Below are 21,308 nucleotides of genomic sequence, written 5' to 3'. Positions count from 1 at the left end.
TCTTTTAGTGTTTTACACAAAAGTTCCATCTAAATTACTCTTCAACTGTGCACCTCCTGTCTCCACATGTTTACAACATCAGCTGAGCACCACTGACCTGACACCATGAGCTTGTGTGTCCAATGGACATCTTCACTAATACTCAAATAATATTGCTATATTAACGCCTATTTAAAATATAGGAATATATAAAACAGTTATGTTAATAATTTTAAGTAGAACTTCATATAGCCACATCTTTTTAAAGAGTGTTTAAATCTTGATTATTCTCTGTTTGATTATGAATAAATTGTCCTGTTAAATTATCAGGTGTATACTGACTAAATTAAGAAATCTGAACCATTCATTCTCAGCAACATTCATATTAAAATATATTTGAATATGTGAATTTTAAAAGCTCGTATTTTTACAAGTTCCAGCAGCATGAAAATTAATGCTACTCATATAGTTCAGGTCACACAACTCTTAACAATCAGAAAATGTAAGCCTTTCAAAACATGAAAATAACACCCTTAACAGTCACTTATTTAAAATATTGACAACATGAGTTTCTTATTTCATTTATCTCGACACACAATTAAAAAGAACAGTAATCCAACAATGTTTACTAAGACGTAAAATTTATTTGTGTCTCTGAAGTAGGGATACCATATGCCAATTATCTTAACATCTTGGGTGTTAGTACTCTGTAGTAGTAAACAAAGCAATAATACACTGCCAAACAAGTAAACAAAAAAATTCTAAATTAGAAACTGCTGCTAAATTCTGAGAGTGTTATTTATGGGCCTGTAAGTTAGAAAACACTCTTCTTCCTTTTCTTTTGTCTGTGTGGAAGTAGCTAAGATATAATAGATGAAGAGGAGCTTTCCAAACCAAGCAGGAGGAAGGAATGGGGCCTAGGATGGAAAGAGGAGTGCATTTTATTGGAGAACCAAACAGATTTGCAAAGTAGCTATTCTTTTTATAGCTCCATATGTAGCTACAAAGCCCAAGAGTTAATCTATCTAAATTATTAGAGTGGTATACAATATCCCAGACTTCAGAAAGTTGAGACATTAATTCATAAACTTCCCTTCTTCTCCTAATAGAGAATAAAGCCTCTGGGCAACAGAAATATTATGCTGCATTCAATTTTGAGAGTTATTCTGGTTTATTAGCTATTATTGGGTGGTATAAGGACAAGATTGACACTTCAAGAAAAATAATACTTTAGAGCAATCTTCATATGTAAGCAATGCAGTAGCGAATGCTACTTGGTCAGACCGGGTCCCATACATGAAATGGAAAGAGAGCAAGTAGATTTTTTTGACAGCAACTAATTTTAATGAAAGTAGTTTCTTAAACTTTTTTTCACTTATGAAATTAGTTTTTTAAACAGACAGCAATAGGGAACAAACACAAGGATTACTGGATTGTAAAACCTAGTGCTGCCTCACCATTGCATGGATGTTTATCTTTAAGCACTGATGAAAAGTTGTTTTTGTGAAATCCTAGGCCAAAACAACACTGGAGATAAAATTTACAGAGGATATATTGTAAAGTAATAATTGCCTGGGAAACGTGACAAAAAGAAATTAGGACACTAAGATTTATTTTAAGTATACAACATCCTGGGAAATTCCACGACTAGTGGAATTAAGACTGATGGTGTTTGTTCTCTAATTTTTTCAGTCTGAAATTTCAGTAGTGAAAAATAGAACATAGAAAGATGATATGGCAAGATGATTTGATTGACATATGACTAATGGACTTTAAAAATGCCCAGGTGGGGTTTTCTTTAAACAACTAGCCTGTGTATATAGACCACACAACAGTGCTAATTATGCGTGAAGAGGTACCTGAAATTTATGAAGATAACCACAGTAGCTTAATTTATTACACGGAGTATTTTGTGTTATTGACTAGAAAAATTATTTGAGTCGAAGTATTTATTTTTCAATTCCACGACTACTATTTATTATTACATAGTTCTTTTTGTTCTGTGATCTAAAAATTCACTTTAGCATGAATCTGTAATTACCCTGTTTCTGTACCCCTGTTTTTCTTTTACATAAGAGAAAATATTGTCAGAGAGAGATTAAATGACTTGCACAAGACCACACAGTAAACTGGCAAAAACCCCCGGATCACAGATCACAGATAATCACAATCATCTTCTTGACTATCCTGGTTTTTGTGCAGCTTTTGTGTATAAGAATTAAAAACACTTACCTTCTAATTTAAAAATGCACGAATAATCTTGACTTTTATGCAAAATACATTAGTCGATGATCCTGACATATCCTTCTGTATAAAGAAATGCTGCTGTATTCCTTGAAGTCACTACAGCAGTGTTCTAAATAAGTTGAGTGCAAAGTTAGTGATGGTCATGAAGAGACAGAGAAAGCATTGGAGTGATTATAAGCAGTAGTTAGTATCACAAACTACAAGCACATAGTGTTTTTCAACTAATATAGTTTAGAATCTATGCTAGCTGATTTTGCCTTTTAAATGTAAATTCTCTTCAGTTTGAATAAAGATGTACTAGTCAGTTCTAACTCAAATTGTAACATATGTAATTTCTCCTTCTCATTTCTTTTGAAAAATACAACTGTTACATATTTTTAAGTTCTCTACCAAACTTAAAAGAAAAAATACTTCAAAGTTGCATATTTGGTTTATTAAGTGTCCTTTATGGTTTTCATTGAGGTTTTCAGAAATGTGATATGTGTAGAGTGAAACAAAATAAATTCTGGAAAAACAATTACACGGATTTAATTTTTTGACATTTGAGACATCAGTGCATTATACTACCCCTATCTTTTGATGCATCTTCCATACTTTTATACACAATTTTCCCCAGTTCTAGACAGTTTTACCCACCATATTCAGAGTAATTTGAGGTCCTCTGAAATACAAGCTTGTCTCATTACACCACAATAAATCCAAAGGAAAGAAATCCATTCAGGAATGTTCTTTTGAAAACAGTTTAAATAGGGGAGAAGTATAAAAATGTCTAAATACGAAAAGGGAACTGCAATACTTCTAAAAAGACAGGTGTCTTCCACAAAAATATTGGAGGTTTTTGCAGGTCACTGCTTTTACAAGAATAAGAAGATATTTTTCTTTGCTTTTTATGCAAAAAAGCGGGGGAAAGTAGCAATTGACGGAAACCTTGAAATGAAACTCCTGGAAAGACCACCCTTTTTCTGATATTTCTTGAATATATTTGTAAAGCAATTTGTTACAGTTCACTTTGCGTTTCCATACTATAGTTGTTTGCTTCATTCAAGATGTTTTACTGCGAGACTTTATTCTAAGAAAGTCATTTGATGGTGAATTATATTGAACTTCTTTACTCTGCTTTACTACTTCCAAAAGGGAAGCACATCTGAAGCATTTTTACTAATCCCATAAAATTAAAATAAAATTCAGTGACCTCAGTTAAGCAGCATGTCTTGTCAAAACAACATTTTTATGCTAATTGAATAGAAATAGAATGAAGAGTTAAAAAACAAAAATACTTTTCATGTTGAAGTTTTAATTCCCATTTAAACAGCTGTCATGTGAATTGTAATTTAAAAATGGCCCTGAAATCCAAATAGAAGAAATAGTATGTGTACTCTCCCTTTCCACCTTGACTTAGTACCCCCTCAATAATTAATCACTTATGGAATAATGCTGAATATATTCAAGCCAACCATTATGATATATAAAAATTAAGCTGTTTTGCCATTACAAAACAGAAATTCTGCACTCTGTCTTAAATGTCAAAAATACTAGACCCCTAGAAGGTTTTTTTTATATAAAATAAACAGGAATGTATTGAAAAAGCTTTAAATTGAACATTTGTTAATTTTTGAATCTTATTTTTTCTTTCCAATCTTACATGGTGAAAAATTTAACATCGTTAACTTCAGACAAGAACGAGTTTACAGAAGGGATACAAACGTGCAGCAACAGAACAGCTGTGTGGAAACCAAAGATATTAAAAGACATATTTAAAGATTACTTATTTGAAAATATAGTTCTAGTTTACAATTGCTGGATCTCTTTTTATTTCTTAATCATATATGAAGTGGACATGAAGTTACTGTTAGGCAGAAAGAGAGCTAACACTGCCAGAGTATATTCAAGTATGTCTTTTTCAGATTTATGGCCAAGGCTCCATAATAAAGAATGCGGTGTGCACCACAGAAACACACAAAGCAATCTTCATTGAGAAAGGATTCTATTATTTATTCATCAAGCATATCACGCTATAAAAATCTGATTATCCAGGCAATCAAAAATCTACAGAGTCCCTCAGTATCAAGTATTGTCCCTCTGCCCACCATTCTCTCCATAAATCCTTTATTCACAATGTCTGCTTAAAATTCAAGTGCAAGCGTGTGTCTCTCTACTCAAAGGAAGTGGTTCCAGCTACTAAATATGAAGTCCGAATAATAAATTGATTTTTCAGATTCAACATCTTTCTGATTTTGACAGAGAATTTGATTTTAAAACAGATGCCTGTTACAGCCATCAAGGGTAAAATAGGCATTGGTAAGCTACACACTGAAAAATAAACCCACAGCTCATTTAAAGGGGAACAATAGACTAGTAGATGACGGAGTCCTCCCTCTGGCTAAGAAACCATTAGCCTATTTTCTCAACTAAGCCCATTCAAACTAACAGGACCCTAACCCTGGATTTGCCAGACTGTCTCCCACCCCCCAGAGCTCTCATTATTTTAACTTTGTGAAAACATCACACGAATTGCGTCCTTCCCGCTCGGCAGCAGCGCTGAAGGTTCCCGGGGAGCGCGGGCAGCTCGAGCGAGGAGGGGCAGCCGGGGAGGCAGCGGAGCGGCGCCGGGCTCAGAGAAACGCGGCCCCGCTGCCCGCCCCGCTCACGGCTCCGTGCCGGCACAGACGCCGTCCCGCTCCCACCCACGTGTTTCGTGGCCGCTTTTCCACCCACAGACAGGCGTGTACGGGACGACGCGGCGCCGCCCGTGCCCCGGTCACGCCCGCTTCAGGCGAGCCCTGACCGGGGGTTCCTTGCAGCGTCCCAGCCCGGGGTCCCCAGCACGGCTGCGCACCCCGAGCCCACCTCCCTTTCGGAGCCTCCGCAACCGTAGGGTGCCCGTTCCTTATCCTTGCCGCCGGCGGAAGGCAGGCCGGTCGGACGGGAGTCCCGCGGTGCCCACCCCGCTGAATCCCGTCCCCGCGGCCGGGAGCGGCGCTCCTCCGCCGCACCCCCCACACGCGCGGCCGGAGCGCTGGGCCAAGCCCTCTCCTACCGTCTGAGCCCCTGGAAGGAGGAGGGCCAGGACATCCGCGATTTTTTCAAGCCGGGCCGGTGGCCGGTCTCCACGGCGTAGGAGGCGCGGTCCATGGCTTGGCAGTAGAGGTACCGCTCCGTGTCGGAGTAGCCGCGGTGCCTGACGCGAGCCCCGGCCAGGCAGCGGCCCCGCGACACGGGAGACGCCGGCGGCTGCCCGGGGTGCTGCTGGTGCTGGAGGAACTGGTGCTGTCGCAGCTGCGGTGGGTAGTGCTGATCTTGCCGCCACAGATGCTTCGGGGCTTTGAGACCCCCGCTACCGTCGTTGCCGCCGTCGCTGCCGCTGGGCATCGCGGACAAGCCGCTGCTGCTCTCCGCCTCCATGCTGCCGGCGGTCGGGCCGCGCCGGGCGGGCGTGCGGACAGGGGCGGCGGCTGCCTCCTTCCTGAGGGCAGCGGCGAGGAAACTGTGCTGAAAAGTTGGACAGCTCCTGCCGCGCCACCCCTCGCCCGACTGCGGGAGCGGCTGGGGCAGCCGCGCCGCCGGTTCTTGACTGCTCCGCGGGAGGGGAGGCGGGGAGAGGGGGAGGAGGAGGAGGAGGAGAGGAGGGGCTGGCATCCCGCTCGGAAATATTTAAAGCCAGGCTGGAGCCCGGGCGACGGAGAGCAGACCCGACAGGGGGCGGTGGTTGGGGCAGAGGGCGCTGGGGTGTGCGGGAGGTGGGAAAATGCGCGATGAGGATGCCGACAGGGCGCGGGGATGGGAATGGGACCGGGAGTGAATGCGGAGGGGGTCAGTGCCGCTGATGCTGCAGCCCGCCCCTCCTGAGGCGCCCCTCTCCCTCTCTGAGGCCGTGGCTGCTGGCCGGACAGGACTCCCTCCAGAGGGACTCTCGCCGCCGGGCGACAGCAGGTGGCAAAGTTGCTCGCGCCCCTGTTCACCGAGAACTTTGAGGTGGGTTAAAAATGGGTTCTCGCTACTTAAAGTCCCCCTCCCGCCACTCCTTATTTCCTATATCCTGCTTCCAGTCCACATCAGGTTCAGAAATCGTGTTTCCCAACTTGAAACCTTCCCTTGGTCTTGTCTTCGCTGATGAGTAAGCTCCCTCCCTGTAAGGAGTAAGACTGGCTGCAAATCAAGGCGAGGAAGGTTTAATTATAGCGATGCTGAGCCTACTGCTACAGAGAAGCTTTTATATGACATACCACTAGCTTCAGGACTTTGTAACTGCCGCGGGAAAAAATTATTTAAAGTTAAGATCTACAGAAGAGGTATTTTGTACTAAAGAGATCTTTTTAATTAGTTTTAAATTTGAAATTCTTTTGTGCCCATGTACAACCAATAATTCACACTGGAAGGGAATTAATTTTATTATGTTACCTTTTTTTTTTAAACATTGGTATGTGTTCTGTATGGTAATATTCTAAAATCTAGCAGTTGTTATTCAGAGCAAAATTATAATCTCCACCCTCCTGATAAAATATGAAAAGGACACATGCAAGTGTTCATTTGAAAATTATTAATATGAATTTGCTTGGTGTTTCTATTCTGTTTGCCAGAGTATCAGTACTAAGCAGTACTAATCAGTACTAAGAAAGCATTGCAAAAATGTCTCTCCTACAGTATCTTTACAAAAACATACATTTTCTTGTAATCAGTGATCATCTACTCATTAGATTGTTCTGATTAGCTTCATGCACAACTTATACTTCCTCAATCATAAAATTGGTCTTGCCAATCCTTTTCCCTTTCCTTCACAGGTCTGCAATCGTCTTAATTCTCATAAATTTCTCTCTGAACTTAATTTTTTATTAAAGCAAAATACACTTATGAAAATTCTTTAATGTGTTGATGTACTTTTTTTTCCATTCTCCATCTTAAAGGTCAGCCTTCTTTTCTAAACATACAGTGCTCCTAAAATTAAGACTCACCCTCTAAACACATACATACAAGATTTTGTTGGGCAAAACTCTCAGCCTGTGTTTCTTTGAGCCATGAGTTCATAGATAATGCTGGTAATCACACACCATCCCTTCAGTAGAAGTACAAGCAGTATAAGTACAGTACAAGTACATGCAGTAGAAGTACAACCTCCTGTACAATAAAATGCCAATACTTGCACAAGAAGTTGAAGTACTGCATTAGAATTAATCCCTTCAGGTCTTCTCACCTGCCCTAAAAACTGTTCATTTCAGCAAAAATCCCCAAGAAAATAATAAATTGAAATAAATATTATTAGTACCAGAAAAGAGTGAAAGTAGTACTTCCATTGAAGGAAACTTGGACTTGATCTCACATTTGTCAAGTTCTAATTCTTCTGCTTTTTATCCAGACATCTTAGATGCTACCATTTTCCCAGCTGTGTCAGGCTGTGGCAGTTTTGACAGCACGTACAGGAGACAAAAATGGGGCAATGAATAGAGAAAGACTCAAGTCAGACAACAGGAGAGAATTATACCCAAAATGTAACTGGGGATAATTTCATCACTGAATATAGGCATATAGGATGCAATTCTGTGAAAAACTCAGAGAAATAATTTTATCCTTGTTGACCTCCAGAGGAATATTGCAAGGGGGCTGTATTTCACAATTGCTAGTTCCCTCTACCTTAAAATTAGACAAAACTTCTGTGATCAATTGTGCTATAATTGCACAGAATCACAGAACTGCCATTTAGAAGGGCCTTCATAAGATTGTCCAATCTAACCTCAAGCTCACAATGGGGTTATCATCAATACTAGATCACATCAGCCACAGCTTTGTCTGAATCTCAAAACTCTTCAACAGAAATTCACCAGCCTCTGTGGATGACCTGCTATGATGCTTCACCACAGCTTTGTCTGAATCTCAAAACTCTTCAACAGAAATTCACCAGCCTCTGTGGATGACCTGCTATGATGCTTCACCACATCCCTAATGAAGACAATTTTCCTGATGTTCAATCTGAACCTCCCAATCAGGGGCCCTTGCCCCTTGTTAAACAGCATGCCACCACTGACAAGACCTTAAATTTACTGTCTTTTTCAACTAATCTTCCCATGGCTGCAGGCTGCCTTTAGATTGCCTCTTACCTCCTCCACACCAGACCCAGCAAGCTGTCCCCTTAAGCACTCATCACTGGTCATGTGCCCTTGGGCCATCCTGGTAGCCTCTTCTGGGTTCCCAGCATTCCCATTCATCCACTGCCTGCAGCCACTTTGGCACATAGTTTGCTTTATTTATGATGAAAAGTGCACTGTTCAGCTCTTACCCACCCTACAGTCCACTAAAGCTCCCAGATCCTTTCCAGTGGGACCATGATCTAGTCAGTCACTTGCCAGCCTCTGCTTCAGGTTATCCTGTGTGGGTGCCAAACTCTACAGTTTCAACATGGGCTCTGGAATCTGCCCCTTCTGGTGATGTACCACCTGCCAGCCAGATTCTGAAAGACCATTCTCTACACTTCAGTCCTACCTAACAGTCTGTTCATCCAGTTGAGACTTCCTCAGTTTCAAAACGTAAATGATTTGAGGGATTATTTCAAAATCCTTACTAAACTGAAGGTGTGTTACACCCACTCTTCTGCACCCTGAACAGTCTTTTCATAATGGAACACAATCAGGTCAAACACACATTATTTGCCTTTGGTAAATCTAAGCGTTGAGTAGTCCTATCTGTCTTCCTGCTTTTAGAAAATAGATATAGAAGTGTGCTTGGAGCTTTCCACCAATACATGTGAGACCAGTAAGTCTATAGTACTTCCAATATTTTTCTTGCCTTACTTAAGAGTGGGTTTAACAGTGACCTTTTCCCGGCTGACAGGGATTTCCCTTAACCACCATCACTTTCCACAGATAACAACCAGCAGCCTCATAGATGCCCTTTGGTTTGACACTGGAATTGCATTTCGGCAATGAACTTATATTTCAGCTCATAAGGCACTTTCGGTAATCCCCATTCAATCTCATATTTTCAGAGTTTGCCTAATGTTTTAGACACAAAGTTCAATTTGACAGATAATCAAAGCATATTAGCATTTAAAATTAAAAAAAATTGACTCTGAGAAACACAGAAAATGCAGTAGAAGTACAACCTCCTGTACAATAAAATGCCAATACTTGCACAAGAAGTTGAAGTACTGCATTAGAATTAATGATGAAATCTACATGAATTCTTAATTCTTTTCTGACTGTTTTTGATTTCGTTTTTGTTGTTGGTTGATTGGGTTTTTTTCTTTTAATTTTTCTGTTTCTGGTAGATTTTGTGTGTGTGATTTTTTTCTTGTGCACAAACCTTACTGTACCTTCATGCCTTCAAGACTACTTCATAAAAGTAGTCTCCTTTTTTAATAACAGTATTGGTGCATTTCATTTGAATGCCCATTTTACATATTAAAAATAATGTGGTTCTAAATTTACAAAGTGTTTCTCAAAAACTTCGTCAAAAAGACACAAACAGAATGTTACTACAGTATTTCACACAATTAGAATCTGTACCATAGAGCACAAGACATGGCATGGTAAAAAGGCCATGTATAACGTATATGTAAAAAAGTATAAATATGTTCAGGTACTCTTAAATATCTGAGTTTCATTTCACCTACCAATCATTGTATTTAAATTTTAAAAATAATATTTATATGACCAGCATGCTAAGACCATGCACAACATTTACAAAAAATATTTTAAAGTATTTATATTTCCCTGCAAAATGCAATATATAAATGGAAGCTAGCAGTGTTATCTAAAAATCAAACAAATACACAAATAAAAAGAGAAGTATACCTTTTTGTCAATATTTCCTATATGAAGTCAAGACAAGTTTTTTCTTACTTGCCAACTTATTTCACACAGAATCCTCAGAAGTACTAAGTTTGGTGATGACTCAATAGCAATAGAACAGTCTACATTTGAGAATTGTAACTGAAAATGATTTAGAAGAATACCTTTTCTCTCCATTTTCCTAGAACGTGCCTGAGCCTCCTCACAAGAAACTAGAAACTCCTTGGTGAGTTGAGGCTCAAACATAAGAACTATTCCTCTGGCCACACCCAACTTGAGAGCCTTGCCTTAGAGCTTTCTGTGTACATGATAACAAAATGCACAAAGATTCATAAAATAAAATGTAACATTTTACCTTGTAAGAGAATGCCATTTTACGTTATTCTCAACCTTTCAAATATTTTTTAAAAGGATGTGTTTGCTTTCAAGAAGTACTTAGAATAATAGAAAGAATTGCTCTCAAAAAATAACAATTCCATTTGCTTTTGTAGATTTGTTTACAGAGGTTTTGATAATATTTTCAAGGCTCTCTTCAGCTGATGGTGCTAGTATTCACAGTGTGCTAGATAAACTGCCATATCACTTACTCCTTCAGAACAGCACTGCAATTCCTAACAGACATTTGTGACAGTACTGCACTAAAGATAAGCAGTTCTGACATACAGAAAAATAATGGGGACCTCCTTACTTTTTACCTTCATTTCCTGGCATAATAATGACACACAGTCCTTAAAAACCACTGTCTTTTATTTTTGGCACTTCATGTAAGTGAAATATATCACCTAAGTACAATAGAAAAAAAATTCTAAATTGAGATAAAAACATATCATTGAAGGTGACAACAGGATATTAAGGAGATAACCAGCATAAGTGGATTAGAAAGGAAATTATTCAGCTATTTAGTTAAGAAGCTAACAGTATACCCCCTCTTCATGCCAGAGAAGATGCTTTTTTAATAGTTTACAGACCTTGCAAACAGTGGTAAAATAAGAGGAAATAACTGGCATCAGCTCTACAACAAAAGAAACAATAATAACACCTGAACATAGATGACAGTACATTTTGTTCAGTAGAATTCACCACTGACTTCAGCACTGATATTAGTCCTGTTATAATTCAGTGCAATTGCACTTAAGAAACTGTATCATATTTTACATACACAGATTCACTGAGGTCTTTTAAGTCCAATAAGATTGAATTTCAGATACAGTGCAGAGTCACTAGCTGTTCATATAAATTTTTGTGTCACATCTGACTCATAGGATAGAAACATATTCCTGCTGCTAGCAATGTAAAAGGAATTCAGCAGATCATCATTCTATAACTCAACAGAAAGCATGAATTATTAAAAAGGAAAAAATGAGTGCTTTAAAAAGTAGGGGACTGAATAAATATAGAATACTTTATTAGTTGTGTGACTTCAAATCCTAGAAAAATAAAATACTACAATAATTTACCCATGTAGGTATCACACAATCTGTTCGTAGAATGTTTTTTACGTTACACAAACTTCTTTCCCATTGCAAATAAGGGGCAGTAAGACTAAGATTACTGTAACTGTTTCAATATGTATTCTGAAATCCTACTGCAGAAAGAAATTAACAACCAATAATCTTTTTTTTTTTTTTAACGCCTTTTGTAGATAATGGAATGACTCCATAATATAATTCTATTGAAATTACTATTAACATGATAAAGAGGGGATTAATCTAGAACTGTATAAATATGCAAGTTTGAGTCTTATCACATATTAGGAAGGCTGTTTTTTCCAGTTTGTGAAAGATTCCTGCAGGTAGTTCCATGGGGATTTATTTTTGATATATTTTTAAGTGAGGACACTTAACATTTTAACACTTTAACATTTAACACTTTCCAGTTTTGAAGAAAAACCCCAACATTGCAATCAGATTAGCTATTTTATCTGGTGTCTTCTATACAAAAGTATAATTAAAGTGCTTAATTTATTACCCTACAAATGATATTTTTGAGTGCTTTTTAACTTTTCCTGTGTTCAGTCACAACGGATTCAAAGATCTACTTAGAATCAGTGACATAGATATCAAATTAATTTATAATATGAAGAAAAACAAAAATCATATCCATGTAAATATTTGCTACAATACAAAGTACTACATACCTTTCAAATATAAACCCAAAGCTAACAATTTCATGTAAGCACACAATTTCTATTTCTTATGGAGTTTATGTATACCAAGAAAATATTTCTTTGAATTTATTGACATTTCAATTGTAAAAGCATAGCTTTTCAGTATAGATTGTATTCTTGCTTTGTGTATTAAAGCACTGAGTTTAGTCCAGTGCAATACATTCATCACAAACCAGACACAGAAAAACATCCTGACACACAAAGCCAACCCTCTCCTTTTACCCAGGTAGTTTAAAATATGTCAAGCATGTAAGAACCAAGTATTTGATAGTGCAGCTACATGGACAGACAAAGCTAAAGCTTGGGCTTTGACACCCCCAGGCTGGTGCAGAGCTCTACTGATGAAAAGCTGAGCTGACTGAGATGAGAAAGGCATTTTGCACCCACTAAGTTCACAATTTCATGTAACCTCCCACTTGACACAGTGAGCAAAGACTCCCTCTATTTCAGACGCATGCTGAAAACCACAAGCTCAATTCTCCCTAGCACTATATAATTACTGAACGTAAAAGGGGACAGATCTTAACATTTAATTGACTGCCTTGATTTGCAGCTGGAGTAGGAAACAACAGCAGCAGTTATTATTTTACCAGTTGGACAGTACAAGAGTGAGAGGAGGGATTTAGCACAGTTAGTGCTCCTCCCATTTCCTCTTCTCCACTGTAACACAGCAGCAGATAAAACGAAGCATAAAACCCTAAGACAGCCTCTGTGGAGTTTCTTTTTTAAGCAGCAATAGGGGATGGTGCTATATTGACTGAAACTTTTTTCCAAAGTAGTTCCCAGATAATACAGCTACTCTTCATCATCCGTTGATCACAAAAAACACCACTAATTGAGCACTTAACCCACTTTGAACAAGGTTTGAAGGATAACAATACTTCTACAGTTTCTCTTATGTTCTATCAGTTGAATTACTGATCTGCACACTTCAGACAGAGGACCACGGGTGACATTCAAAATATTTTTTTAGCTTTACACTTGTATGGAAAATAGTGACTTCAGGTTTTAAGTGTTTATGAGCATTTAATTTCTGTAAGACATTGCACAGCTTAATATCCTCTTGATTTTACTCTGACTTCTGACAGACACAAAAGTCTACCAGTTAAAAAAAATCTCTTAAACCTAGTTGCACTAAATTCTTGGCAAAAAAAAAAAAAAAAAAAAAAAAGCATTAAACCATGCTGAAATAACAAACATTAGGACAAAAACTTAAAAAAACCCCACAAAACCTGGACCACTCCAGGCAAAATCCAAGGCAGGTGAGTTTTGTATGACTTAAAGTTTTCATCAATCTCTTTTTAAAGCTGCTAGAAAATTCAAGTTCTAACTGGTAAAGACTGAGCTTTTGAATAAAGATATATAAGCTATTTATTCAGAACTAGGCAGTATAATTCTAGGGGTCCATTCTATTACACAAGCCATATGTGAAGCTTACTACTCATTGTCTTGATGTGTTTCGAAATTTCTTATGAGAGTTTGGGTTACTGAACCCTCCCTGCTATTTATATTATATCTGCTATTTAAATTCTCTTAAAGATACAAAATCAAACAAACAAAAAAAATAGACAGTTCTACATATTTCATCAATTCAACTGAACCAATATTTCTAGTTGGGTTAATGTTGAAACAACTCTTTTAATTACATACATTTTTCTCTTCACCTCTTTAATTTTTTTAAGCTCTCACTCAGCTTTAACAGTTTACCAGTCTACAACTTTTATCAAGCAAGATAGAAAGAAAAAGTAAAAATGTTTTTAAATTATCTTTAAAGAAGTCACTTTGCAGGAATAGCAATACATGTATTTTGGCTGACTGTTCTCAGGTAGAAAACGACAAATGAATGGAAAGGTTAATGCCAATAGATTCCAGTTAATTACACTCAAGCCCTCCTGAAAATATATATTATCTTTTTTATTTGTATTTCTAAATAAAGCAGTAGATTCTATAGCATCATTAGAATGAATAATAGAGTTTATTTTCTTCTTGGAAACAGCATTGAGAATAAAATTACATTCATCTGTGTCATATATTTCTGTTAACTAGACTTACTTAACATGTACCTAATCTTAACTTTGTCAGATACAGAGCAAAATTTTAAAATATAACCATTTAAATTATTAAAATGTAAAAATCTATAACAGAGGAGAAACTTCATATTTTAGTTACATGCTCAAGAATAAGGATTGGTCATTTGTAAAAAATAAATTATTCTTCAGCAAGCAAGTCATATAGCTGTAATTTTTCTTAACAAATTATATTTCCAGTTAAAACATTCTTTATTACTTGTTTTTGGTTATCAAAAATGTTAAGAGTTTGAACAATAAAATGAAATTTTGCATGCTGATGGATTACTTGTTATTTAAATGAAGGATAGAGGAGAAAGTAGCATCCATTAATGTGTGTGAGTGTAAATATTGGCAAGTTAATTTCCCTCCTGTTATTTTTTAAAGTAAAGGTCTATGTTGAAGCATGTTACCTTTAGACTAAAAAAAGGTTTTAAAGCATTATTTATCAAAGTTGTCATTTGTCATGTTATACTTGTGAAATACCCTGGTGATATTAATGGCTTTATTTTCTGAACTTAGGTCACGTTGGTTTGACAGTCCTCCAGCTAAAACCACTAGGAGGTTTTTCTGCAGTCTTCATTGAAACTTGGAGTCTTCAGCTCATATTTGAGCTACAAGTGAACATTATTTAAATTGCAGTACTTGCCTGAAGCCTGTATAATATATCAGGTTTAGTTATACTCTGAAAATATGAAATTTCATTGGCTGAAAATTCTGTCACATTTATCGAATTAATCACTTGCATAAGAAGAGAACTGCCCTCCAGAGACAAACGTGAAAGATCCCATAGGCAACTGTTTGCACAGTAAAATGTCATGTTTTTCAAATTACTTCTTTTACAGAAGTGGTGGAATGCTTTTATCTGATCTTATCACTTCAGATGGCACCCACCCATTCTCTTCACCTCCTTCTTTCCTCTCACCACTATTTTCAAGTGCAGAGAAATAAAGATGGAATTATTAAAACATACTTTTCTGTCCTCTAAAAAAAATAAAACAGAAATTTGAGCTTCTGCTTGATATTTTCAGAATTTACAAACCCTATAGGGATGCTAGCCAGTTTGTCACTATCCAAGGCAGCAATCACAAAGACAGAAACTCTGAAACCGTTCCCAGCTGTGTCTCTCCTGGGTCAGTGTTAACTGAAGCACTGTTGCCCTGCTTTTCCTCTAGCTCATCATCAGCTTTACAGAGGCAATACTAGACTTAGAAATTATTACCTCTTTCAGAGCACTGTGACTATGAGCTGCTTGTACTAACATGGCCCAGTGCAATCAGAATGTGTTAATTTTGTACTCAAAAAGGGATTAAGATGGGGTCAAGGATACTGGAAAATATCAGTGCTCAGCTGCTATTGTTAGAATGTAGTCAACACCTCAGAATTAAGGGGGAACTCAGAAAATTTTATCTTTCCATTTTTGTTACTGGTGGTTTGGAGATTATATATCTCAATGTTTCTTTAATAGAGAATTCTTTAAAGAAAGAACGTTCACATATTCAGTATCATGAGGGTATTCATGAGTAAAACAGCACCTTTCCATGCACATAAAATGTTGCTAATGAATCCTTTCCCAAAACTGTGTTTAATCTATATCCTTTTAGGAAGCAACAAATACTGCAATATCTACTTACAGAATAAATTAACTACCAGGTTATTTTCTCACAATGTGAAATAACAAAAAATCATTTCATTAAAACTTGAGTTTTAGATACAATCAAACACCTCATACATCAGGGAATTAGGATTTTGAGTGCCACTGATCACTCAGGTGATGAAATCATCACTTTTGATCTTATTAATGATGGATAGCTAATATTCATTTAACGTTGAAGTAAAAACCACCACCAGTAGCTAAACACTCATGATTTCTCTGACTGAGAGATAGTGCTCAGTAAGAAATTGTAATCCACTTACTGCTTTTATTACTGAAATAATTGCTGACAGTAAATGCTGTCATAAAACTGGTAGTGTTGGGAAATTTCACTTGAAATGATTGAGAGAAAAAAATCCAATTATAATTTCTAAGTGAATTTTATATTCTTAGTTCATTCTCTTTCACAATTCTACTGGTATTAAAAATATTCCCACTGTTTTCCAAAGCATTTTGCACTCTTCAATGTGTTGTGGCATACCCTCCTAATTCTTAGTTAAGCACACTGTATAATTGATACATTTGTGTTATCTAACTATGTAGCTATTAAACATCATACAGGTTTTGATCTCTCATATAGAAAATGCCATAGAAGGAGAAATTAAAATAATTTAAACAATTTCAACAATAAAATTTACTAATTTTCATCACAGTTCCCTGGTACTCTTCGTTACTTCAGTCATACTCCATGCACCTTTTATTAGTCTTGCCAAAACGTATGAAAATGGTAGCATAGCTTTTCCAGGAGATTTCTTTGCTTGTCTTCACATTGCTTCTTGGCAAACGCCTTACCACACTCAAGCTTGGCTTACAAATTTGACTTTCTATGTTTTGTACAGGGAGAAGTTTTCTCCAAACATTTTCAAAAATTTTTCTGGAGTGCAAGCTATTTATCTAATAACCTTTCTAAGTTATCTATATTATTTAAAGTAACTATAATTTTGAATTAGACAAAGCAGGTAACAATTACTGAATTCCCTGTGCTAAAGGTCCTACTCCTACCACCTGGAATCAAATGAGTGATCAATAAAAAATCTTTTTGTTTTTTGTTGGATTTCTAAATAAGCTATAAAGCCAAAAGAGAGCACACAAATACTTTTTTCTCATTGTAATGCTAATAACATCTAATGAATTGGTGCAAAAGAAAGTAAAAATTACTACTGCTGTATTACAAGGATTATGTTACTTCTATTATCCTGCACTATCACCAAGGCTCGTTGGAAAGCATTCTACAGAGGCTTTGCAAATTTTTTATTTAATTGACTATGCTGACACTCTGAGACTTAAGTGCAAAGATTTATTGTCATTTGAAGTGCAGCTGTTCAAAGGTCTAAATCAAAATTAAGAAGTTTGAGGCTTGGATGTCTCCTCTCTGACTTCAAATACTTTTAGCTACACTACTGCCAATGATATTTAAGCTGAAAAGCAGAAACCTCAAATGCTTTTTGAAAATTGCAACAACTACAATTGTATTTCAGTTTTCTTTAATACATGTTCTCTGACATTACTGTCCTGGTCATCTCAGGCTACTTCTGCTCAATATTTAAAATAACTTGAACAATTTATTCCTGGATTTATTCAACACACTTCAAGGTCTGTTTCTCATCTTTATTGGGCTTTGGTAGACTGCTCTCACCAATATTTTTAACACTTTTTTACTGCTGGTGCCTTTTTAGGGGAGGTTTTATTTTCAAAGTTCAAGGTGTATCAAGTCTAGGCAAAACAACACAATATTGAACTCACTGTCCTCAAACAAAGGGGAAACTCTTACACCTAGAAACTCCTAGAAATTCCTCACCTTTCTTGTAAATTGCAGATTTCACATCTGTCAACAGCTGTTACATAAGGGCAAACACACATCAAAGGAATAACGGCTCTTAAATTTAGCCTGTAATTGAAATGCTACTTACATTTGACGTGGGATTCGGGATGCTCAGGTCTATTGACAGTAATGGAGATCCCAAAAACCGCAACAAACATGATGTGATTATGCACTAAGGCATTTGGCAAGAAGAAAAATCCTCTGAGGCCAGGTCATCAGAACAATAGAAAACTTTCAAATACAAATTCAGTACTAAAAAATATTGAAAGAAATATAACTCTCAAGGATATTCATCTGTAGGGATGAAGCTGTTTTTCACGTTGTCAACTTCTACCTTATTTTGTGTAAATCTTCTCTAAAGCACAAGAACTCTGGATTTATCCAGGAAACCAGTAACAATCACCTGAAATATAAGCATGTTAATGAAGAGCTTAAAGATTTTTAAACTATAGAAAACCCAACTTTTCTTGCTTTATGTTGTTATCTTTATATTAGGGGTTTAAAGTCTTTTATAATATCCCCCTCATTTTTTGTGTGATTTCCTCCTCTATACATTAAAAATATCATAGTTCTACTGCATTTTTAAATAATTGCTCTCTACCATGTAATTTTTACTTAACCAAAAAAATCTTAAGATTCTTTTTTTCCTCTATTTTCAATTAAGGCTAAATTTACAGAACTACCTCCAGAGAAAACCCCAGACTACTGGTGTCTTTACATTAATCTCCCACACAGCTTTTAGCACCTCTGTGTAGTCCACATCCTGTCACCACTTAATTAAAAAGGATTTTGCCACCATCTCCATGCAGAAGAATCAGGCTTTGCAAGATTCTTCTACATCTTCTAAATGTTCTAAGTCAAGAAATTTTAGAAATTATTCGTCAAACATAAACAGGACAAAATTATTAATTTTAGAAATTTTTTGTCAAACATGACAAAAGCGTAGATGTTGTCAGAATTTACACCAATTAATCTGTGAATCAAAAAGGACAATTATATACTCACATTTCTTGCAGAAAAGCAATTGCTACTGATTCATGCATACATAAAAAATTAAGCATTTCAACAGCAATATTTGGGGCTAAGAATTTTTTCATATGTTTTACTTTTCAAATGTGAAATACAATTAGGCCTTGGACTTTGGAAAATAATTAGCATGATATCAAACTTTACTTCTGTTTATTTAATATCCTGCTGTAGTTTTCTCTCTCTATATATATCAAGTAGTGCTATTCCCGTTTGAATTTATGTTACCTATGAAAAACCTGACAGTTCATTTCCCACAATAGCACACATCATTAAACAAATTTTTTAACATAAATATGTTAGAAACCACGGTACTCCATATAGCATAAGTCACTGATACACATTTTGCAAGTTACTGTATGCAAGGTATTCCATCAATCATGCCCGGGTCCAGTAGTAATAACTTTGAAACATACTGAACTCAGGTCTTCTGCCAAAGATAAGTTACAAACATGGCACAGAACATGAAAGAGAACTATCTTACATTGTGACAGGCTAAGAAAAGCAGAATATGTGTGATTAATAGATGTTTTAACAGTTTATGGGGAATATAATAAACATCTGTAGGAATGGAAGCACCTGGAGGAGAAAGGAGATATGAGCTGAAACACATTAACAGAAGGAAACTAAGGGAGAAAATGCCACAGTATAATTGCAGTCTGAGAAAGACACAGCTCCCTCAAACTTATCAAAGTTGTCATAAACATCCAATTGTTTGTATACAAAACTAGATAAAAGCAGCTGAAAATCCACACTGCTGATTTGTCTCAACTGTAATGTCTCAAATTCTGCTGTTCAATTAATTTCTCACAAAGTTTACAAAATTATTGTCTTATACAGCTATCAAAAACTATTTTTTGTTAAGAATATGCAGACATGTCTGACATGTTTGATCTGGTATGGCCATAGAGTGTCATAATGAAACATTTAATTGTAAGGGCTGTGAGGTCCTATACCATCTAATAACACTTTTCTCCTCATCAAGCTGTTGTATTTTATCAACCAGTCACCTCAATCAGAAAAAAAGAAGAGCTACCTCTGAGTTAAAGAAAGTTATAGTTGAAAAGGGATGTGGCAAGAGAGAACAGAATAAAACTATTACCTAGACATTATCTGAGACCGCATAGAAACTTATTTTGTTGAAAGTAATACCCATTAACCAGATCTGACTCTATCTCATGGAGTAGGTAGTCTGTACTCAGCAGTTAAAGCAATAGATCTAAGAAAAACATCCCCTAAAATTTATTCACTGCTTGGAAAGAGGTAAAACCAGAGTCACAGCCTTTCATGGTTTAGCCCTTCTACTTTCTTTCCTATTACAATAGCAAAAAAACTCTGTCCGTATATTTTTTTGAGATAGTTTTGAAATTCTTTCTTTTAATCTCCATTTTATAGATTTCATACCTTTTAAAGATGATTTTATGGAAAGGTAGGATGATTTTATGGAAAGAGGATCTGATTAATTAATCTGATTTTTCTGAAGAGGATCTGATTAATTTTCTTTTCAGAGACCTAATGTACAGTCTTTATCTGATGTGACAGGGAAACTAGAAGATAATCTGAAGCCTTAAACTAGAAACAGAAAAATAAAGTTAGTAGTTGAATGAATTTACTTAAAAAACTGTTCTCAGAGAGTACACCTAGTGTAAAATGTATTTGTGGAAATCACTTTCTATGCTGGATCATTTCAATCTATCATTTTGATTACAAATGAAAAAAAACAACTTTCTGTTTTCAGATCCCATTTATTCCCCTGTGTTCCAAACTAGAACATTATTCATTTTCTGCTCTATGATTTTTCAACTTTATTTTTTTAAAGGGAATCAAAGAATTGATAAATAAATTCAATAAATTAAAATCGGACTTTCTCAATCTAAGCTTTATACTTAATTATATATATGAGATTATATTATTTAAATTGAAAAATTGCTCCATAGTGAAAAGAAAATTAAGTTTCATCAGTAAGAATACAAAATTACCTTTTTTTCTAAATAAAGTTTCAAAAAAATTATGTCATTTAATGAAATAACATTTTTGCAAATTTTCACATTATGCAAATTCTTTTTCCATTCCACCAATGTGTAATCCTGCAAGTGAAACGCCTTATCACCACTATCTAAATTATTCTATATATACTTGGGTGTTATATTTTACACTATTTAGACATCAATCTCGAAAGCTGTTGGATGTTCAAATTCCAAAGTGGCATTTGGAATCTGCTGCAACTGCATCATTTGATGAAAATATGTTAAAAAGATAAAATTATAGAACAAATTAAGGCCTTGCTATGTGCATGCTTATGTATTCATTAAGGTATGGTTACAAATAGTTTGAACATGGATGAAATTTCTGCAGAATCAAGCCGAAGGAATGCATGCTATTAACAGATGGCCATGGTCTAGAAAAAGAGAAATTATGACGATGCATTTTGTGAGAGAATGACTACACTTAACCAGACCAAGAGTCTTCTAGACAGCATCCTGTAACCTGCACTAGCCATAAGCAGATAGCTGACAAAAGAAAGAACTGGACAGCCATAATTTATACACTTACAAAGGCAAGTAACCTC

General features: G+C 36.3%; 1 protein-coding gene across 1 annotated transcript in view; it reads right to left on the bottom strand.

The window, feature by feature from the left end:
• Window positions 1–5,751, bottom strand: part of PDE4D (phosphodiesterase 4D) — a 354,696-nt gene extending 348,945 nt beyond the window's left edge. Inside the window, exon 1 of the mRNA XM_071425362.1 lies at window positions 5,264–5,751. Coding sequence (XP_071281463.1) covers window positions 5,264–5,628 — 365 coding nt within the window. The 5' untranslated portion in view covers window positions 5,629–5,751. The remainder of the gene's footprint in view (window positions 1–5,263) is intronic.
• Between the last annotated feature and the right edge of the window lie 15,557 nt (window positions 5,752–21,308).

Source organism: Agelaius tricolor, unplaced genomic scaffold (genome assembly GCF_023055355.1).
Source record: "Agelaius tricolor isolate 1412-34295 unplaced genomic scaffold, bAgeTri1.0.p SCAF_4, whole genome shotgun sequence".
NCBI classification, from domain to species: domain Eukaryota; kingdom Metazoa; phylum Chordata; class Aves; order Passeriformes; family Icteridae; genus Agelaius; species Agelaius tricolor.
This window is presented reverse-complemented; position numbering and strand designations above follow the sequence as displayed.